This window comes from Alligator mississippiensis, chromosome 11 (genome assembly GCF_030867095.1).
Source record: "Alligator mississippiensis isolate rAllMis1 chromosome 11, rAllMis1, whole genome shotgun sequence".
Classification (NCBI taxonomy): domain Eukaryota; kingdom Metazoa; phylum Chordata; order Crocodylia; family Alligatoridae; genus Alligator; species Alligator mississippiensis.
The window spans coordinates 479,667-498,383 of NC_081834.1; the positions used below are offsets into that span (position 1 = coordinate 479,667).

Sequence of the window (18,717 nt, forward strand, 5' to 3'; positions counted from 1 at the left end):
TACGAGCTCCTTCCAGACCGCTCTGTGGGATCGCTAATACTACTTGTCCAAGATCAGCAATGGCCAGCCAAGCCTGCTATATGAAATATTAGATATCTGCCAAGGTTCGGGACAGAAATACCGGTAGAAACTAGACTGCTAAAGTTAAAAACTGTGATAAGGAGTCTTCAAATGTCCCAGTGAAGTTACAAACTAACGCAGCAAAGACCTGAAGGATTCTGGAAATGGGAGGAAGTGTTTTCAGTTGCCAAAATGTGTTTTTGGGTTAATGTGGCCACAGCAGTCTGAGCAGGCTGGAAACAGCAAGCTTCATGCTCAGGACTGCAATTCACTAAAGCCCTGCTGGAACCTCAGGATGTGCTGTGACCTGCTGGGCCTTCATCAGCCTGATCCTGAAAGATGTCCATTAACTCCATTAACAGCATCCGAGGGTGCTGAAGGCACTGGCCGACATCACTGCAGAGCCACTGGCGGGAATATTCAAACGCTCATGGCGCACGGGCCAAGTCCCGGAGGACTGGAAAAGGGCTAACGTGGTCCCCATTTTCAAGAAGGGGAGGAAGGAGGACCCGGGCAACTATAGGCCAGTCAGTCTCACCTCCATCCTTGGTAAAGTCTTTGAAAAAATTATCAAGGCTCACATTTGCGAGAGCCCGGCAGGGCAAATTATGCTGAGGGGAAACCAGCATGGGTTTGTGGCGGGCAGATCGTGCCTGACCAATCTAGTCTCTTTCTATGACCAGGTTACGAAACACCTGGACACAGGAGGAGGGGTGGATGTCGTATACTTAGACTTCGGGAAGGCCTTTGATACGGTATCCCACCCCATACTGGTGAACAAGCTAAGAGGCTGTGATGTGGATGACTGCACAGTCCGGTGGGTGGTGAATTGGCTGGAGGGTCGCACCCAGAGAGTCGTGGTGGATGGGTCGGTCTCGACCTGGAAGGGTGTGGGCAGTGGGGTCCCGCAGGGCTCGGTCCTTGGACCGATACTCTTTAATGTCTTCATCAGCGACTTGGACGAGGGAGTCAAATGTACTCTGTCCAAGTTTGCAGATGACACAAAGCTATGGGGAGAAGTGGACACGCCGGAGGGCAGAGAACAGCTGCAAGCAGACCTGGATAGGCTGGACAAGTGGGCAGAAAACAACAGGATGCAGTTCAACAAGGAGAAATGCAAAGTGCTGCACCTGGGGAGGAAAAATGTCCAGCACACCTACAGCCTAGGGAATGACCTGCTGGGTGGCACAGAGGTGGAAAGGGATCTGGGAGTCCTAGTGGACTCCAAGATGAACATGAGCCGGCAGTGTGACGAAGCCATCAGAAAATCCAATGGCACTTTATCGTGCATCAGCAGATGCATGACGAATAGGTCCAAGGAGGTGATACTTCCCCTCTATCGGGCGCTGGTCAGACCGCAGTTGGAGTACTGAGTGCAATTCTGGGTGCCGCACTTCAAGAAGGATGCGGATAACCTGGAGAGGGTCCAGCGAAGGGCAACTCGTATGGTCAAGGGCCTGCAGACCAAGCCCTACGAGGAGAGACTAGAGAACCTGGACCTCTTCAGCCTCCGCAAGAGAAGGTTGAGAGGCGACCTTGTGGCTGCCTATAAGTTCATCACGGGGGCACAGAAGGGAATTGGTGAGTATTTATTCACCAAGGCGCCCCCGAGGGTTACAAGAAACAATGGCCACAAGCTAGTAGAGAGCAGATTTAGACTGGACATAAGGAAGAACTTCTTCCCAGTTCGAGTGGCCAAGGTCTGGAACGGGCTCCCAAGGGAGGTGGTGCTCTCCCCTACCCTGGGGGTCTTCAAGAGGAGGTTAGATGAGTATCTAGCTGGGGTCATCTAGACCCAGCACTCTTTCCTGCTTATGCAGGGGGTCGGACTCGATGATCTATTGAGGTCCCTTCCGACCCTAACATCTATGAATCTATGAAACTCCCTGGGTTCAAAGCCAACAGCTCCAGCAGCCGCAGGGATTAATGCCACCACTGGAAGGCTGTCCAGCCCACAGGGTGAAATCAGTCTGACACCCCTGTGCTAAACTAATAGTAGCCATCACTCCAAGTCCCTATCAGAGCAGACACCGGCTGCTGCACAAGTGTCCTCTGACTCCAGCATTCATTCACCAGAAAACATCCCCCCCAACCCTTCTGGCTCTGGAGACGCCTTCAGACCGTGACCCCTAAGCTCTGTTGGCTCCAAGTCTGCAGACATTCTGTTCCACCCACTGCAGCATGACCCCAGGGCTCAGCAGGACAGTGGAAATGTCAGTTAAGGAACTCCCCTAACCTGCTTCTTCATACTACCTGGAAGGGATGGAAAAGAGGCCAGATCACCAACTGGGGGCAGGGGGCGGAGGGGGAGGCTACCGAAGAACTGCTATTCACACCCCTTGCTTCAAAAATGTATTTTCCTCTGGAGGGGGACAGGAAAGGTATTACCCTGCCAGTGCCAAGAGCAGGAAGGCCACCCACCCCAGCCCTCCAGACAGCAAGCGGAGAACGTTTCACTACCAGCTCCCTGTATCTGTTAGGGCTGATCCCTGCCTGCAGGTACGTCCTTTGCTGAGGGGGCATAGAGAGATGCACCTCAAAGGCACTACACGGACTTGAGTACCATGCTCCTATCCAGGGCACCACAGACCTGAGGGGCTGAAACAAGAACAAATGGCCCGAGCTCTTGCCCATCTCACCTGACTATGCAGGGACTCTGTGTCATCACCAGATGCATTCACAAGCTTTTCTCCACTCTCCTCAGTTTGGACCTTGGCATCCTGTCGGTCTGGCCTCTGCCCAGCCATGCTGGTCCCCGCTTCCACCTGGCTGCACGTTCCCTTTGCTGTCTGTGTTCCTGTTGATACAGTTGCTGGGGCCAATGGAAAATCTACAGTGGTTTGGACGCCTTTACTGCTGGTGCCCGACCATGCCTCCTGGCATGTATCCCTCTCTTTCGCCGACACAGTCGTACTCAGCTTTTCTTGCATGCTCTTCTCCCCTTCCGCTTTCTGATCCTGTACAACGTCAACGTCCATAGACTCTTCTTCCACACGGGACAGCTGTGGTTCGGAGTCCGGCGATACAGCCTGAGAAGCCTGGGCCTGCTCCCAGCTGAGAGGCTGCAGGCGTGGTGAAGCACCAGGATCCACAGACAGCGGCTCTTCCTCCTCCTGCGTGCTTGGGGAACTGAACAGGTTTCCCCTGAAAACCAATTACAAACAGGTCAATGCCAAGAGGCTCAGAGTACCCCCCTGGCTACAGCAGGATTCCCCAAGGCTCTTGTGGGCCTTCTGTGCAGTGGCTTGTTGGGACTGCTTCGTGCACACTTAACTATGCACTGGAAATGGGCAGTGTTTCCCCAAAAACACTGCACAAGCACTACCGAAGTGCTGCTTGCCCCACGCCCCAAGCAGACAAACTCCTCCTGGCAGCTGCCCCATCCTTACAGGCCATTACACCACTCCCCTGGTGTCACTAGCTCAGGACAAAGAAAGCTGGGGCCGGGAGCAGGTACACAGAACACAGACTAGTATTTTCTCCTGTTCTGGCTGTACCCTCTCTGCCTGGTTTTTACCTGCCTGTTTGCCCTTCCCTTCAGCCCCATTTCTGGCAGATCACCCTCCCCTGGCACTCCTGCCTGCTCTGTCCCTTCATTCTTCTCTTCCCTGGTCTTTCCATTTAGCTAAACCCCTCCTAACTGAAGTGCATCTCCAGAAAATATCATGGAAATAACCTGCCCTTAATACCACACACCACTTTCTCTCTCGCTTTGTAGACTCTCTACAGGGGAAGGGACTATCTCCAACTGTTTGCATTATGGGGCCCTGGGCACCCCTGTGATAAACAGTTAACCACAGTACACTTCACACTGCCCACCATGCTCCTTACATAAGCCAAAGCCCCTGTGCCTCGCTCCCCATCAGGTTAGCCAAGGTGCAGCAGTGAAAGGTTTCAAGGCACAGGTGCTAACACAGTTAAACGACATGGCGTTCCAATAGCTATTTGGTGGATCCATAACCCTGGTATTTCTCCTTAGTCAGAGCCCGCTGAATGTGGTTAAAACCACAGACAGGGAAGAGAAAGACAACAGCGAGTACAGCAACAAATAAAATTAAAAAGTGGATGTGAGGCACTAACTGGGACGAGGACATCTGCAAGACCCGACGTACAGTATGGTGCTCACTTCGGAGCCTCTCCACAGCTGCAATGAGAACACTCTCCAGCCACAGCACAAATCTGGGGAGGAGCGCAGCCCCTGTACAGCATGCCCCTGCCAGTCATGGAGACTCCCTACCCCACGCGGAGGCTCCTTAGGCATGGGCCTCCCTGCAAGGCCAACAGACGTGACAAGGAAAGCTCCAGGCCACTCACCGAAATCGAGAAATGGGAAGATTACGACTCCAGGCCTCATCTTCACGCCGGACTTCACAGACACGACTAAACACAGACATCTGCTGTGCACTAGTTGTACAGATTAAAGGAACAGATCACCACTACGTGAGCCGGAGGAGTCTAAACCACTGGCACCAGCACGGACGATGCAATTTAGACCATTGAAGGGCACAAGAGCAGGTGAGGTTGCCAGAGCCCATCAGCACCAGGAGACACCGCATGAACTGCAAGAGTTTTTCTGAGCCCCCTGTTCTGGGCTCCCAGAAACCCCGCACAGCACGCCCCATACGAGCAGCGTGGGGCTTTCCAGGCAGTCAGTGCCCAGTGCTCCCTCCCAGCCACGAGAGGGCAATGCTCCACCACCGACCAGTGCCTCGCACCTCCGAGCCGATACACAGTTCGTGACTGTGCCAGTCCCCAGCGCAGACTCAAAGGTCAAACTACACCAGGCCCCTGCGCCCCCCCGAAAGGAACAGCGACTCCACCCCGCGCCGTGCCGTCCTGCGGCTGTGCTCACCGAACACCCTTGCATCGGACCCTCCCCACTGCCGCAGCCCCCTGCCTGCCTGGGGCTCTTGTTTTTCCTCTGAATGTCAAAGCACCTAGAGCTGCAGCCCTGGCCTGGGACTTCGGTGTGCCTGGCACCGCAGGAACAGCAGCCTGTTCCGGGGGTTTTCAACACCAGAGACAGGCGAACAAAGATGGGGGACAACAAGCAGATGGGAGACTGCGGGCCAGCAGGATGGGCAGCAGTCTGGGCGCTGGTGGCCTAGCTGCCGTAAGGCTTTGCATGGATACCACGGCTTGGAGGAGGGGGAAAACGAGCTTCAGGACGGGTGCTGAGGCAGCACGGCAGCCATTCACAGGAGGCTCATCCCAAGGGCGAGGGAGAGAAAGCCTACCACGGGCGACGGGGCTCGGCCCCAGGGCTGACAGGAGACAAGGCTCTCTGCCGGGCCCAGCAGGAGACGTCACAGCAGGCGAGGTGCTCAGCCTCAGCCCCAGCCCAGCGCCTCTGCCCCCAAAGTATCACTTCAGGAGCCAAGGGGTTAACAACGCTGAGACTGGCTGAGCCAACTCCAGGCTGCTCCGTCTCGTTTTAATTTTTTCCCCTGCTGCTGGTAATGAGGAGAAAAATGATCTACCAAGAGCTTTGTATTCCTGCACTCTGCATAGCAACAAGCATCCGTTACCTGGCAACAGCTCCGGCAACAGCAGAGGATCCATTTTTCCTTTCACCGGCTGCAGGCTCTGAAATGGGAGGGGGAGGGGGAGGAAATCCAGCCAGCATCACACCTGAACAGCTTCCCCTCCTCCTCCCGCCGCCCCGGCAGCCCCGCAGCCGCAGGGCACGGGCAGACGTGAGCCCTCCCGCCCCCCGTGCAGCGGCACCCTGACCGGAAGGGCAGCCTCTGCCCACCAAAACGGACCTTCTCCAGGAAACAGGACCCACATCTCCCCTAGTCCCGCAGCAGGCCCAGGCCAGCACCGTGCCACAGCCCTCACCAGGCCCTCTCCTGTCACCATCCTGCACCCCGAGACCACACCTCCGGCGGAGGAGCGCTACTGGCAGGCTCCAAAACCACCTCCTGCTAAAGGGACAGTTGGGAGAGAAGGTCTCCCAAAGCTGCCTCTTAGCCTTGTTCACGTGAGTGATGCCAATACCAGGACACAGCCTGAACCCACGTTCCCCAGGCCGCTGTTCTCTTACTCTCCAAACTGAAGGACGGAGACTCATCACTTCCCTCATTCACAGGAGTAACGAGGCTCATTCGCAGACACAGCTTCCCATCAGCCGCAGCGAGCACGGCACAATCCCCTTTGTCACGCTCTTCCGATATGTCTGCTGATGTCACGGCACTCTCCACAGTGACATTGTTGGTCCCCAGGGTGCCCTCTGCTGTGACCTCACTGGTTGCTATGGTGCTGTCTGGACAGCTGCCAACCTCTAAAGTCGGGGGGAACAAGAAGGGGGGAGAGAGAAGACAAACGAGCACAGAAGTCAGACCCACCAAACAGTAAAACCCCAGGGCTTTGGTTTGCAGCAAATTCTGCTTTGCCCCCATTTGACAGCACATCAGCTGCTGCTTCCCAAAGCTGACCAGAAGACACCTGACACTCCAGAGGCAGAGAAGCATAAGGGACAATCTTAGTGAAGGGAAAGAGATTCGTCTATCTGAGCATCCCTCGACTAACACAGCACAGTGTGGAGAAGCTGCACCGGGTCGGCCTCCTGGGGCACACCATGCTCATCCTCTTCAGGACCAAATGTCCAAACGTCCTCTTCAGGGACATGGTCAGAGTGCAATGGGGAGGGTGTAGGAATGAGGAAATGTGCTGTAATCATGCAGTAGGTGATGGGATGTTTTAATATATCAGGTACAAGCCTCACAATCTTCCAGGAATCCATGGTTTGAGAGAAAGACATGCACACCATGCTAGCGCTGGCAGGAGGAAGTATAAGCAACCACGGATTTGGTAATGTAGGAGAAAAGGCGGGTGAACAGCAGCAAGGAGATTAGAAAGCTGAACTTGGCTTTGGGAGGCGTAGGCAGAAACCCGCCAGAAATAAACAAGGAATGTAAGAAGGTTTGTGTACCGGGAATAACAAGGTAGGTAGGCAGGTATGCCCGGCAGCCTGGGCTAGACTCGGCCACTTTCTATATTTCAGATGACGATGATGGTGAAGTGACAGATTCAGGGGGAGAGAGACAGAAGAGATGGATTCTTTGCTTTTGAAAGTTAATCTGCAGGAGCCAGCCAGTATGGGACAGCTAGGATCTCCCTCGCTAGCCCAATTTTAATATTCTCATCATGTGCTTGTAGCTATTACTGTGCAGGTGCGGTCCTTAGCAAGTAGTACAACGTTGCTATCCAATATAGAGCTGGAATTGTATTATGGTATTTCAGAACATTTGTTTAAAGTAACTGTATAACATCTGTTGGCCTTCAGGTTCAAGGAATTTTAGCTGAATTACTGACACGGTCAATCAAAGTCCAGAGGGCTGACGTGCCCTGCTCACAGCACTAGACGAGGCAGGCCTTGGCTGACATTACTCCCAAGTCTTCCATTGGGTCCTACATCAAAAATCAAATCCATTTCCACTGCAAAATAGGGCCTTTCTATCCAAACTCACCAATTGGAGTGCTGTGTCTTCTAGGTCCCTTTTGAAGCTGATTAATAGGGGATGGAGTCAGGCTGGTCAAGGGCTGAATTATATCACCCTCCTTGGGCAATGTGAAATGAAATGAAGTTCCTGAAAGAGAGAAAACACTGCATTATTCACCTTGGGAGGGAGGTGTGTATCTGAGAAAATCTGCTACCCCAGCACTCCTGAAGAAGAGGTGCTCTGTCGGCTGCTCTGAATTACAACACCCGCAAGAAAGCCTGAAGAACAGACTGAGAAAACACTCTGGACAGCTGATGATCTCCAGCTGGCCCCTCCACAGGTCTTCACCACCCGTACCTTCCCGGCATACAAACCTGCCATCCCAGAAATAACTCCTGGGGAGAATTGAGGGCTGACCCCGTGACTCAGAAAATCTGCCCCAAGATTCTAGCAGAGATGAGATTAATTACGTGAATTGGATGTTGATTTTTTGATATAAGCAAAGAGTCAGGGGCCCGTGCTCCAGAAATGACCTCAGACGGGGGGGGAAAGGAAAAGACGCATATGAGCACTTAAACTGTAACAGCAGAGCCCCATGTGCCAAGGGATGAGAAGCTTGGAATTGTGCCCTATGTTTAAAAAGCATAATAGCACTTTATCCTTGTGAGGCTTCACAAATATTAATCAAAACAGCAATACCTGCCTACACTCTCCATGGGTCCAAACAAATGCTGAGTTAGAGATCACAGCAACAACATTTTCCCAGAATAAGAAATAAAAAACCCTGAGGAGTGGTGACTGCCACGCAGTGTTCTTGCAAGTCTTAAAATACATTTCTGTGTCTGTTAATCAAATACTGCTGTTTGCACCCCTTCATCCAAGATCTTGGTCATTCTGCAGAGTTAAAGTCTGCTAATGCAGAGCTGAGGTAGTTCAGTAGCTGTTACAAAAACACAATGCTTTGATCAAGGATAGTTTTATAACTTCCCCACTTGCTCCTTTCCTTCTTTGTATCTACTTTGTGGGTACCCTGTAGGCCTGAGACTGATCTAAAATCCTAGGACTCGCACTTTAGAAACTGCATACTAAAAAACCCGAGTCTAGAACATGGAGAAATCATGTCATGACAATAAAGATCTAAGCTCTCCTTAAAAGAAACCTAAAAATACACAAAGCTAACATGGACATTTCAACAAGGCTGTCTGCGACCACCTGGCGCAGCGCCGCCTTCAGTCAGACACTTGATCCGCTGTCTGCAGAAGGCATCCTTTGTAATGGCCTAGCATCAGATCCCACCAGCCGAGACGCCACGAGGATCGAGCTGCACACGTTAAAACTGAAAAATGCTAGCATTACAGGGCTCACACTACCGGCAGCATTAAACAAAAAGCGAACACAAAACCTCTGCCAAAGTCGCAGCTATTAGATAACTGAACATCAACCAAAATTAGCTAGAAGGGTTGTTTCCTTCGGCAGGGTCTCAGACAGCAGTAAGCCACGCTACGGCACGCAGCTCATCCACTGCACGTGTCAGCAGCCTATGGACTTGGGGCTTTGGTAGCGGGGGCAGCTCCCGTGCTACAGCAGGGACAAGCAGTGACAGCACACGGGCCCTAGCGCCTGCCTGTCGCAGACACAAAATAGGTCACTTCAGCCCACGTCCGGAAAAGGTTGCCAGCCTCTGATCTACAGCACAGAACAGCCCTTAGGTGCCTGGGGAGGGAAAAAGCAGAGGCCTTTACTCACCGGCAGCTAAGGCACTCCCTGGTGCAACTTAACAGCATCACAGCAGAGCTCATGACTTGGACACTGGCTTATTTATGTCAGTACTTTAAAATGGTTATTGGATTGGCACTGGCTGATATGGTTGGTTAATAATTGGCTATCAGTATCGGACAAGAAAATCTTTATTGGTGCACCCCTACTGTAAAGTAATTGTAAGCGTATTTCTCATGGACAGAAGGGGAGCAGGGCCACAACACTGGCTGGGTCCCTCCGTGCAGGAGCGCAGGTCTGGGCCCTTCAGAGTTTTGGGCTGGAGAAGGCTGTGGGACCTTGCATAGCATCAAGTTCAGATGCTGAAGTCCAACAATTTGTGGGGCCTATGAGGCCTCTGTTGTAAAAACATGAGGCTGTAGATCAGCAATAATGAAGATAACCAAACCTGAGTATTCAGAAGAATTACTGTGCAAAGAAACCTATAGTCAGGGACTCACAAAACAATTGTTCATTTTTCCCTGTCTCGCTTCTGTCTCCAATCTTCTTATAGAGCAAATCCTTAGAAGTTGCGCTTATTCATGTAAGCTGTGCCAGGGGCGTTCAACCTCCGACCCACGCAGCTATGTCATTCGGCCCACGGGGCTCCCCGAGCGTCTGGAAATTTGGCAATAGAGGAGAGGTGTCCATGTTAACTGCCATTCCTCTGCTGCCAAATTTGCAGACCCACGGGGAGACCCATGGCCAGATAACATGGCCCTGTGCGCCAGCACACGGTCAGATTCAGGTGTGTGGGGTCAGGCCAGCTTACTAGATCGCACCAAAGGACTGGGATTGGTCCATGCTCTGACCAGGCACAGGATCCTGCTCAGAGACCAACCCCAGGCACAGGATGTGGCCCATGGTGCAGAGACTGGGCACTACTGCTCTATGTCACATCAATAAGTAATGAATCTAGAGGCAAAAATGTACAATTATAAAAGCCATGTGGCATCACAAGCACTGAGCCACCGCAAGACAGTAACAGCAGCTCACAAAAATCTTTAACCAAGTTGCTTTACAATGTAAGCAATTAAAAGCAACTCAAAGCTAAAGTAATTCAGCATGAATGCAATGACTTCATGCAATATAGTCTTAGGGCCTGACTCTACTGGTTCCCCAAATGGAGTACCAATATGCCCAACTAAAATGCAAGATTTCATCTTTAAAGCTGTAACTCAATCTTGTCCAAACTGGGCTCAATTCAGGTCTGAAATGGATCTACAGAACAAACAAGGTTTAAGGTGTTTGGCTGCAGTAAGAGTTACCTAGTCCTAAATGCTCTGGCCAGAATATCCTGGGAAAGTGAACTTTGTTCACGCCTCCTTAAAACGTATCTTTGCACTATGGACTGTGATAGATTGGAATGGAAGCCAGAATTCAAGCTTGGAATCATGATTAGAGCAACAGCTCCTAATTTCACTAGCGGCAGGAACAGATGTCCCAACAGACAAGTTTCAAAGAGCCGGCGGCACGTGTGTGCCCTCTGAAAGGTTCCAGAAGTGGCCGAAACACAGCAAAATACCAACGAACCTGTTTGAATTCGGTACTGTTCTGAAGCACTGCACTGCTCCGAACGGGTGTGCGCTGCAGGGGACACAAGGGACCCTGGGTCCTTCAGCATCTCACACAGGAGCATGAAGGAGAGTGGAGCAGACTGGGTACAGTCTCGGCTGCAGTCAGTACAACTTCCCCTTTGCCCTCCCTCCTGCTGCAGCCACAGCCAGAGACAAGTAGGTCCCCATGCTCTCCTGGCCACAGCCCCCCTGACACCCCGTTTCTGAAGCAGCCCCTGCTCTCCAGCCCCACGGTACATCTCTGGTTCTGGTAGGGGAGGGGCACTCAGGGCAACAGGTTCCCGCAGCCCCCAGCCAGAGTGGGGCAATTTGGAAGCACTCCAGCTAGGAAGTCCTACAAGGGCTGCGTGTGCACCCAGGGGCTTTTAGCAATACGCTCAGAAAGACTGCAGCTGTTACTTCTGTCTGCACCCGTCATTACATCAGGTTTGCCTAGCCAGACTGCACTGACCACGTACTAGTATCCAAAAAAATGCACTTCGTTTTCATTAAACAAACTAATTATATCCATTCTTCGCTGTGTGGGTGTGCCTCTCAGAGGCTGACAATTCAAGCACAATGAGTGGTCTAGAAATGCTTTCAGAGTATCAGAAATTCTCGTGACATCTGTTCAATACCCAAGCGAGAGTCCATGTTACCTTTCACCTATGTAAACCATCACGGTTCCTTCAACTGGATATAATATCCCTTGTTTCTTCTGAAACTTGTACATATCCGATGCCACAATAATACTGGCTATGTTCTATCCCAAAAGCTGGCTGCATTATGTTGACGGATGCAGTAATCCTACCTATAAAGTTTGTAATTCTCTAAAAGGCGGATGTGACGCTTCTGAAAGGTATTATATAACACACAGAATAAAACAAAAAGCAAACCCTTTAAACTGAGTTTAAGATGCACAACCCAGAAAATTCAGAGTTACAGATTCCTGCATTAACTCCATCAGATGGCACACATTTTTTAATTATTAATTCAAACTCATGCAACAAAAACATTAACCTAAAATACTCAAATCTTATTAAAAAGAAGCACAAAGAATAAGGTCAGTTACTTAAACCAAACTTGGAAACCCTACATTCTCAAGTTGTTTTTTTCACATAACTAGTCAGAGCATCCCAGCTGCAAAACCTGGAAGCACTGGGGCATTTAAATTATTGTGACATGACAGTCACCCAGCAGTGCACAGGCAGTCTAGCAAATATTTGGAGTTTATCAAAGAGAACATTTTGGTATAGATGGAGATGCCAACCAGGGACCAGCTCTTCTCAGTTTGATGCTTGTGAATAGGAAGGAATTATTTGAGAATATGACCATGGAGACAACTTATGTAACACTGACCATGACCATTAGCAGATGCATGATGAATAGGTCCAGGGAGGTGATGCTTCCCCTCTATGCGGCACTGGTCAGACCACAGTTGGAATACTGTGTCCAGGTCTGGGCACCGCACTTCAAGAGGGACGCGGAGAATCTGGAGAGGGCTCAGAGGAGGCCACTCGTATGGTCAGAGGCCTGCGGGCAAGGCCCTAGGAGAAGAGACTGAGGGACCTAGATCTCTTCAGCCTTCACAAGAGAAGGCTGAGAGGTAATTTTGTGGCTGCTTACAAATTCATCGGGGGGGGCAGCAGGGAATCGGAGATGTGCTATTTACTAGGACACCCCCTGGAGTAGCTAGGAACGACGGCCACAAATTGACAGAGAGCAGATTCAGGTTCAACATTAGAAAGATCTTCCCAGTAAGGGTTGCCAAAATCTGGAGTGGGCTCCCAAGGGCGGTGGTGCTCTCCCCTACCCTGGGGGTCTTCAAGAGGAGACTAGAGTTGCACCTGGCTGGGGTCATCTGACCCCAGAGCTCTTTCCTGCCCAGGCGGGGGTTGGACTCGACGTCCTCCTGAGGTCCCTTCCAAACCAAACATCTATGAATCTATGAATGACATCCCAGAGTCCACAATCCTAAAGAAAGGAAAGAAAAATAAGGACACTGGACTTCAGGAAAACAGGCTTTAGCAAAACTTAGAGAACCAGTTGGCAGGGCCCCATGAGAGAGAGGTCTGTGGGGAAGAAGGTCCAGGAGAGCTGGCTGTACTTTAAAGAGACTTTATCAAGGGTGCAGAAATAACTCAAGCCAGGACAGGAAGAGTAGCAGGGACCAGCCTGTCTAAAGAGTGAACTCTTCAGTGAGCTAACACTCACTGAAGTGAAAATGTGGTCAAGTTAATAGTGATGAGCATGAAAGTATCACCCAGGCTTGCAAGAATAAAATCAGGAAGGCAAGACACAAACTGAGATGCAGTTAGCAAGGTACATAAAAGGCAAAAAAAAGCACTTTATACATACGTTAGAGGTAAGAGAAAGACCAAAGGAAGTGTAAGTCCTTTACTGAATCTAGAGGACAATCTAATAATGGATCATGGAAGGAAGACTGAAGTATTTAATGCCCTTTTTCCTTCAGCCTTCAGAAAAAATGATCAACCAGCAGATTATGAGCATAATTTGCAGCAAGGATAGGGGAGAAGATAACCAGGCTACAGAAAGAAAAGAATGGGTAATGGATTACTCAGAGAAGCTGGTTGAGATGCATCTTAGAGTATTCAAGGAATTGATTATGGTAATTTTGGAGCCACTGGATAGTTCCTCTGAGAATTCAGGGAGGTCAGGGAAGGTCCCAGACAAGTAGAAGCGGGTTAAATATAGTGCTCGATTTTAAGAAAGGGAAGGAAGAGGATCCAGGGAATTACAGACAAGTCGGCCTGACCCCAATACCCAGAAAGACTACAGAACATGTCATCAAGGAATCTATTTCTAGACACTCAGAGGATAACTAGGTGTTCAGGAACAGCTAATATGACTTCATCAAGAGCAAGTCATGCTTAACCAACCTGTAATTTCCTTTTACAAGCTGACCTGCTTTGTGGATGCAGCGAAAGCAGTGGGTATAATATAATCTCAACCTTAGCAAAGCTTTCAATACAGCTTTCTATGACTGTCATGAGTAAACTAAGAAAATACAGTCTAGATGAAAGTACTGTAAGGTGGATCCATAACTGGGTGGATCACTCTCAAATAGTCATCTATGGCTTGATGTCTAATTGGGTTCCCTGGGCATCTGTCCTGCGGTACTGTTTAATATCCTCATTAATGACTTGGAAGATGAAATTAAGAGCACATTTAGCAAATTTTCAGACAACATCAAGTTAGGTGGAGTTGCAGACACCATGCAAAATAAATTTAGGATGCAAAGTCACCTTGGTAAACTGAAAAATATGTCATCAAATGAAATTCAGCAAGGACAAGTGCACACAGTCCTGTACTTCAGATGGAGCAATCACATGCACAAATATAGACTGGCTGGGCTGCAATCCTGCAGACCAGGACCTATAGGTTATCATGGATCATACACCGAATATATGACTCAACAGTGTGCTTGTGGAGTGAGTCAAGCCAACAGAACACAGCAGGCAACTATCGATCCTTCTGGATTGTGGTGTATGCATGAGAGGTCACCAGGACTGTTGACACATATACCGAGGCAGGAGTACGGAGGAGTGGAGGCTGCCCAAACCTTCCTCCCCCCTTTTCAGACTATTGGGACAGAATCCAAAGGCCAGACTGAGACGTTTGATGCCTCAATGGCTGTAGTTACATGTATGTTTCAATACGGACAAGTGCAGGGTGCTGCACGTGGGCAGTAGTAACTGGCAGCACACTTATAAGATGAGAAACTCCCTTCTTGATAGCACGGAGGCAGAAAGGGATCTTGGAGTCATCACTGACTCCAAGATGAACATGGGCCGACAATGCGAGGTCACTGTCAGCAGGGCTAACCGGACCCTATCGTGCATCCACAGGTGCATCTCGAGCAGGGCCAAGGAGGTGATCCTCCCCCTCTACGCGGCACTGGTCAGGCCGCAGCTGGAGTGCTGTGTCCAGTTCTGGGCACCCCACTTCAGGAGGGATGTGGACAACATTGAGAGGGTCCAGAGGAGGGACACCTGCATCATCCGGGGACAGCAGGGCAGACTCTATAGTGAGAGGCTACGGGACCTGAACCTGTTCAGCCTTCACAAGAGAAGGCTGAGGGGGGACCTGGTGACTGTCTATAAACTCACTAGGGGGGACCAGAAGGGTTTGGGGGAGACCTTGTTTCCCCTAGCGCCCCCCGGGATAACAAGGAATAACGGCCACGAGTTGTTGGAAAGTAGGTTTAGATTAGACATCCGTAAGAACTACTTCACTGTCAGGGCGGCTAGGATCTGGAACCAACTTCCACGGGAAGTGGTGCTGGCTCCTACCCTGAGGGTCTTTAAGAAGTGGGTCGATGCCTATCTGGCTGGGGTCACTTGAGCCCAGTTTTCCTCCTGCCCAGGCAGGGGGTCGGACTTGAAGATCTGCAAGGTCCCTTCCGACCCAACTTCTATGATTCTATGATGTCCAGGAACTGAACCCAGGTTGCCTGCATGGCAGACAAGGATTTTATCACCGAACCACAACAGTAGTCCAATAGGATTCGGGATTGAATTAAGAGGAGTGCCATCTGCAAATATCTGAAGAGTGGGTATAAAGAAGAAGGTGACAGACTATACTATGTAATGCAGGGGACAGGATAGGAAGTAACAGTCTTTAAATACAAAGGAAATTTAGGTTGTATAGGAGGGAAGATAAGCATTGGAATAGACTACCCAGAGAGATTGTGGAACCTCCATGATTATTAGTTTTTAAGAAGAGATTAGACAAACAAGTGTCTGAAATGGTTTAGATAGAGATAACCCTGCCTTGAACAAAGGTTTGGTCAAGATAACCTCTCGAGGCCCTTTCCAGCACTATTTTTCTACGATTCCAAGAAGAAAGGCTGCATAGATATAACATGGGCAAATACCCGAGACAGATCCATGTAGGTTATCCAGTTCTCAAAGAGTGTGGTTCACTCCCTTCTTCCTTGTCACAGTCATCTGACAAAGTATTTGCTGCTTACAAAAGCTAAACCTCTGAACCAGTTAGTCTGGGAACTGGTTTGGGAACTGTTTCACACAGTGTGAAGAGCTGCAGCTCCGACAGCGGGGGTAGGATCGAGCACCCAACCCAGCCTGCCTCACAAGGAGTGAGTGAGAAGGAGGATGCTTGCACCCATGCTTCGAGTCCCAGGGAGTGGGCAACCTGTGGCTGAGTGCACCATCCCTTGTCTGCTTGTCCTTCTCCTAAACACAAGTTCAGTAAACTCTGCTGGCCTGCACTTAATCAGTTAGCAGATGCTTGTCTGACGGGGGGGTAATGCTTGCAGGGGCTGGTGGGGCACAATACACAGCTGTGCTCAGGTAGGGAGTGACTGGTTGTTAGAAAGATGCTTTCACTGGGGCTCAGTGATAAAAAGTGCTAACAAAATGGAATTAAAAAAGGGGTGGCTGGGCTGGAGAGTTTTGGCCGTGTCCCAGCGTGGCCAGGTGCTGCAGTGGAGGGGCAATGCTATGTGGGAGGCCTGGAGAACCAACCAGGAACACCTGGTGTCCACAAAGAACCAGTTCCAAACAGCATTTTATTTTTTAAGTAAACTTTTGAACAGTTTCAGGCAGCTATAAAGCAGTTCAATGGATTTGTGCATCTGTCTGCTTCAAGTTAAACTGCATTTAAACCATTGAAGTGTTGTGCGCAACCATGCCTGAAGGTGCAGTTACTAATGCAACCCCCAGAAATATTCCCAATTAAAGCAAGAATTGAGAATCTGCCCTCTCAAACTGAGCAGCAGAGCTAGATACCAAGTAGAGAGAGTATGTGTTTCCCAGAACACGCGGAAAGAACTGCAGGAATGGGGATCTCTCTGCCAGACACATACCAGTGCTACACCATGGGAATCTGGTTGGGCTGGTCCTGCTTTGAGCAGGGGGTTGCACAAGATGTGACCCCCTGCGGTCTCTTCCAGCTCTCGTTGTCTATGTGCTAGAGCAGTGGTTCTCAGGGTCACTGCACCCCACCTCCACTTCTGAATGTGGCAGCACCTGCAGCTGAGAACCACTGCTGATACTGCCTTAACTACCTCAGTGCAGCTTAGCCAGGTTCTGCTGCCCCCAGATGAGACTGCCCAGCCTGCCCGGAAAGGGCTCATCCTGCATTACGGCTTTGTAAAGCCAAAGCAGGCAGAAGCTGCCTCCTGCTGTGGAGCCCTACCTACCCCAGCACCTCCCTGCACCTCTGGAAAGAGAAGTGGACAGTTGCACCCACACCTGTTTGCAGGAGCAGCATAGGCGGCACGCACCAGACCAGAAAGCACTGCACAAGACTAAGGCAGCTCCTGCCTGCTTTAGGCTGATTAGAGAGCCCTAATGCAGGCAGAGCGTACAGGGTGGTTTTACCTGGCTGCTGCAGCAGCCCTGAGGAAGTCTCACAGCACTAATGCATGCCACAGCACCCCAGTTGAGAACCACCAGGCTAGAAGAATGACCTCTGAAGCCCCCGAAGCACTGCCGCTCTACGAACGGTGCACCTCTTCCACAAATATCTGAATTCAATTTCACAAGAATAAATGAAAGCAGCATTTCTTTTGCTTGGAACTGAAAAGTTTATGCAACTTCTTAAATGGCTTTGTCTCATTCAAACAGAAACCGTAATACATAATGAGGCAAGGCTGAGGTAAAATTGGGTAGGATAAAAACTACCCAAAGCCAAAGGTCCCAAGTCTGAGAAGACAAACTGTCATTACGTATTCACACCAGAAACCCTGAACGATGTCAAAAAGAGAGGACAGAGGAACTCCTAACCAACCCTGGAGAGAGTGACTGGGGATCTTACAAAGTAATGAAGGTGATTCAGATAACAAACATTTCCTTAGAAGGAAAAAGCCATATTCATAGATTCACAGATGTTAGGGTCGGAAGAGACCTCAACAGATCATCGAGTCCGACCCCCTGCAGAGGCAGGAAAGCGTGCTGGGTCTAGATGACCCCAGCTAGATACTCATCCAACCTCCTCTTGAAGACCCCCAGGAAATTGCTTGCTGTATGAACAGACCTGCTTCCTACTCTCAAGTCTCTTCTCAGTCGCTGCTTCATTTGATTACACGGTCACCTTCCTCAAAACGTCTCACCAAGTCTAGTACTGGAGACACACAAAAACACCATCCAGACTTCTAACCAGCCAACTAACTAACACCTCAAATTCCCCTCACCCACTTCTGTTCAGCCACAAAGGAGGAATCTCGTCATCTGGCCTCTTTTGAAATCTGCGACTTGGCATGCCACGACCTTTCCAACCAGGGCCACACGCTCCAGGAGGCAGCATGGGTCATGTCACAGAAACTGAGAAAAAGGGCAGGGAATCAAGTAAGAATGAGCTGGAAAGTCTACCAGGAACCAGCAGCAAAAGCTGCTAAAAAAGGCAACGAAGGAAGGAGTTTTAGCTGGAGAATTCAGAAAAGTAATTCAGAGAAGGGCAAAAGAATTGATTAAGGGGCTAACAAGACTGAAAAGCAAAGTCTCATAAGAACATGTACATCTCAGCTAAACAAAGACTGAAGAGGAAGTAAGAAAGAGGCTTTTTACGAGCAGGGAGCAGAATTGTTCCATGTTTAGCAGTAGCAGAAAAAATTTCAGGGGAAAATTTAAGGCGAACATCAGGAAAATGTTTTGACAGCAGCATCTATTATTATACTGTCTAGTTCCTTATGTCCAGAGTTAAAGAGCATAATCACTTGGATGAAGCTGTGCAGAACAGACTCCAGACGATAATCCTGCCCTGGTCCTTCATCCCCGGAAAGTAAGACAAAGTCTACCTAATCTACGGTTTTTATAGGTTCCACTGGTCAAGACCCCAGATTGGGCAAATCTGAATCTGCCAGACCACCCACAAATTTACTTTTCCTGCAGAGCATCTAATTTAGCTCAACAGAATTG

General features: G+C 49.9%; 1 protein-coding gene across 9 annotated transcripts in view; it reads right to left on the minus strand.

The window, feature by feature from the left end:
* The window catches only part of TP53BP1 (tumor protein p53 binding protein 1), a 51,501-nt gene that overhangs the window by 10,880 nt on the left and 21,904 nt on the right, over positions 1-18,717 (minus strand). For 8 of the 9 annotated variants that reach the window (XM_059714426.1, XM_059714424.1, XM_059714423.1 and 5 more), the window contains 5 exons: positions 7,533-7,652; positions 6,107-6,343; positions 5,589-5,646; positions 4,375-4,464; positions 2,700-3,204 (listed from right to left, as the gene is read on the minus strand). In XM_059714426.1, coding sequence (XP_059570409.1) covers positions 2,700-3,204; positions 4,375-4,464; positions 5,589-5,646; positions 6,107-6,343; positions 7,533-7,652 — 1,010 coding nt within the window. The remainder of the gene's footprint in view (positions 1-2,699; positions 3,205-4,374; positions 4,465-5,588; positions 5,647-6,106; positions 6,344-7,532; positions 7,653-18,717) is intronic. The other variant, XM_059714425.1, reaches the window with a different exon arrangement.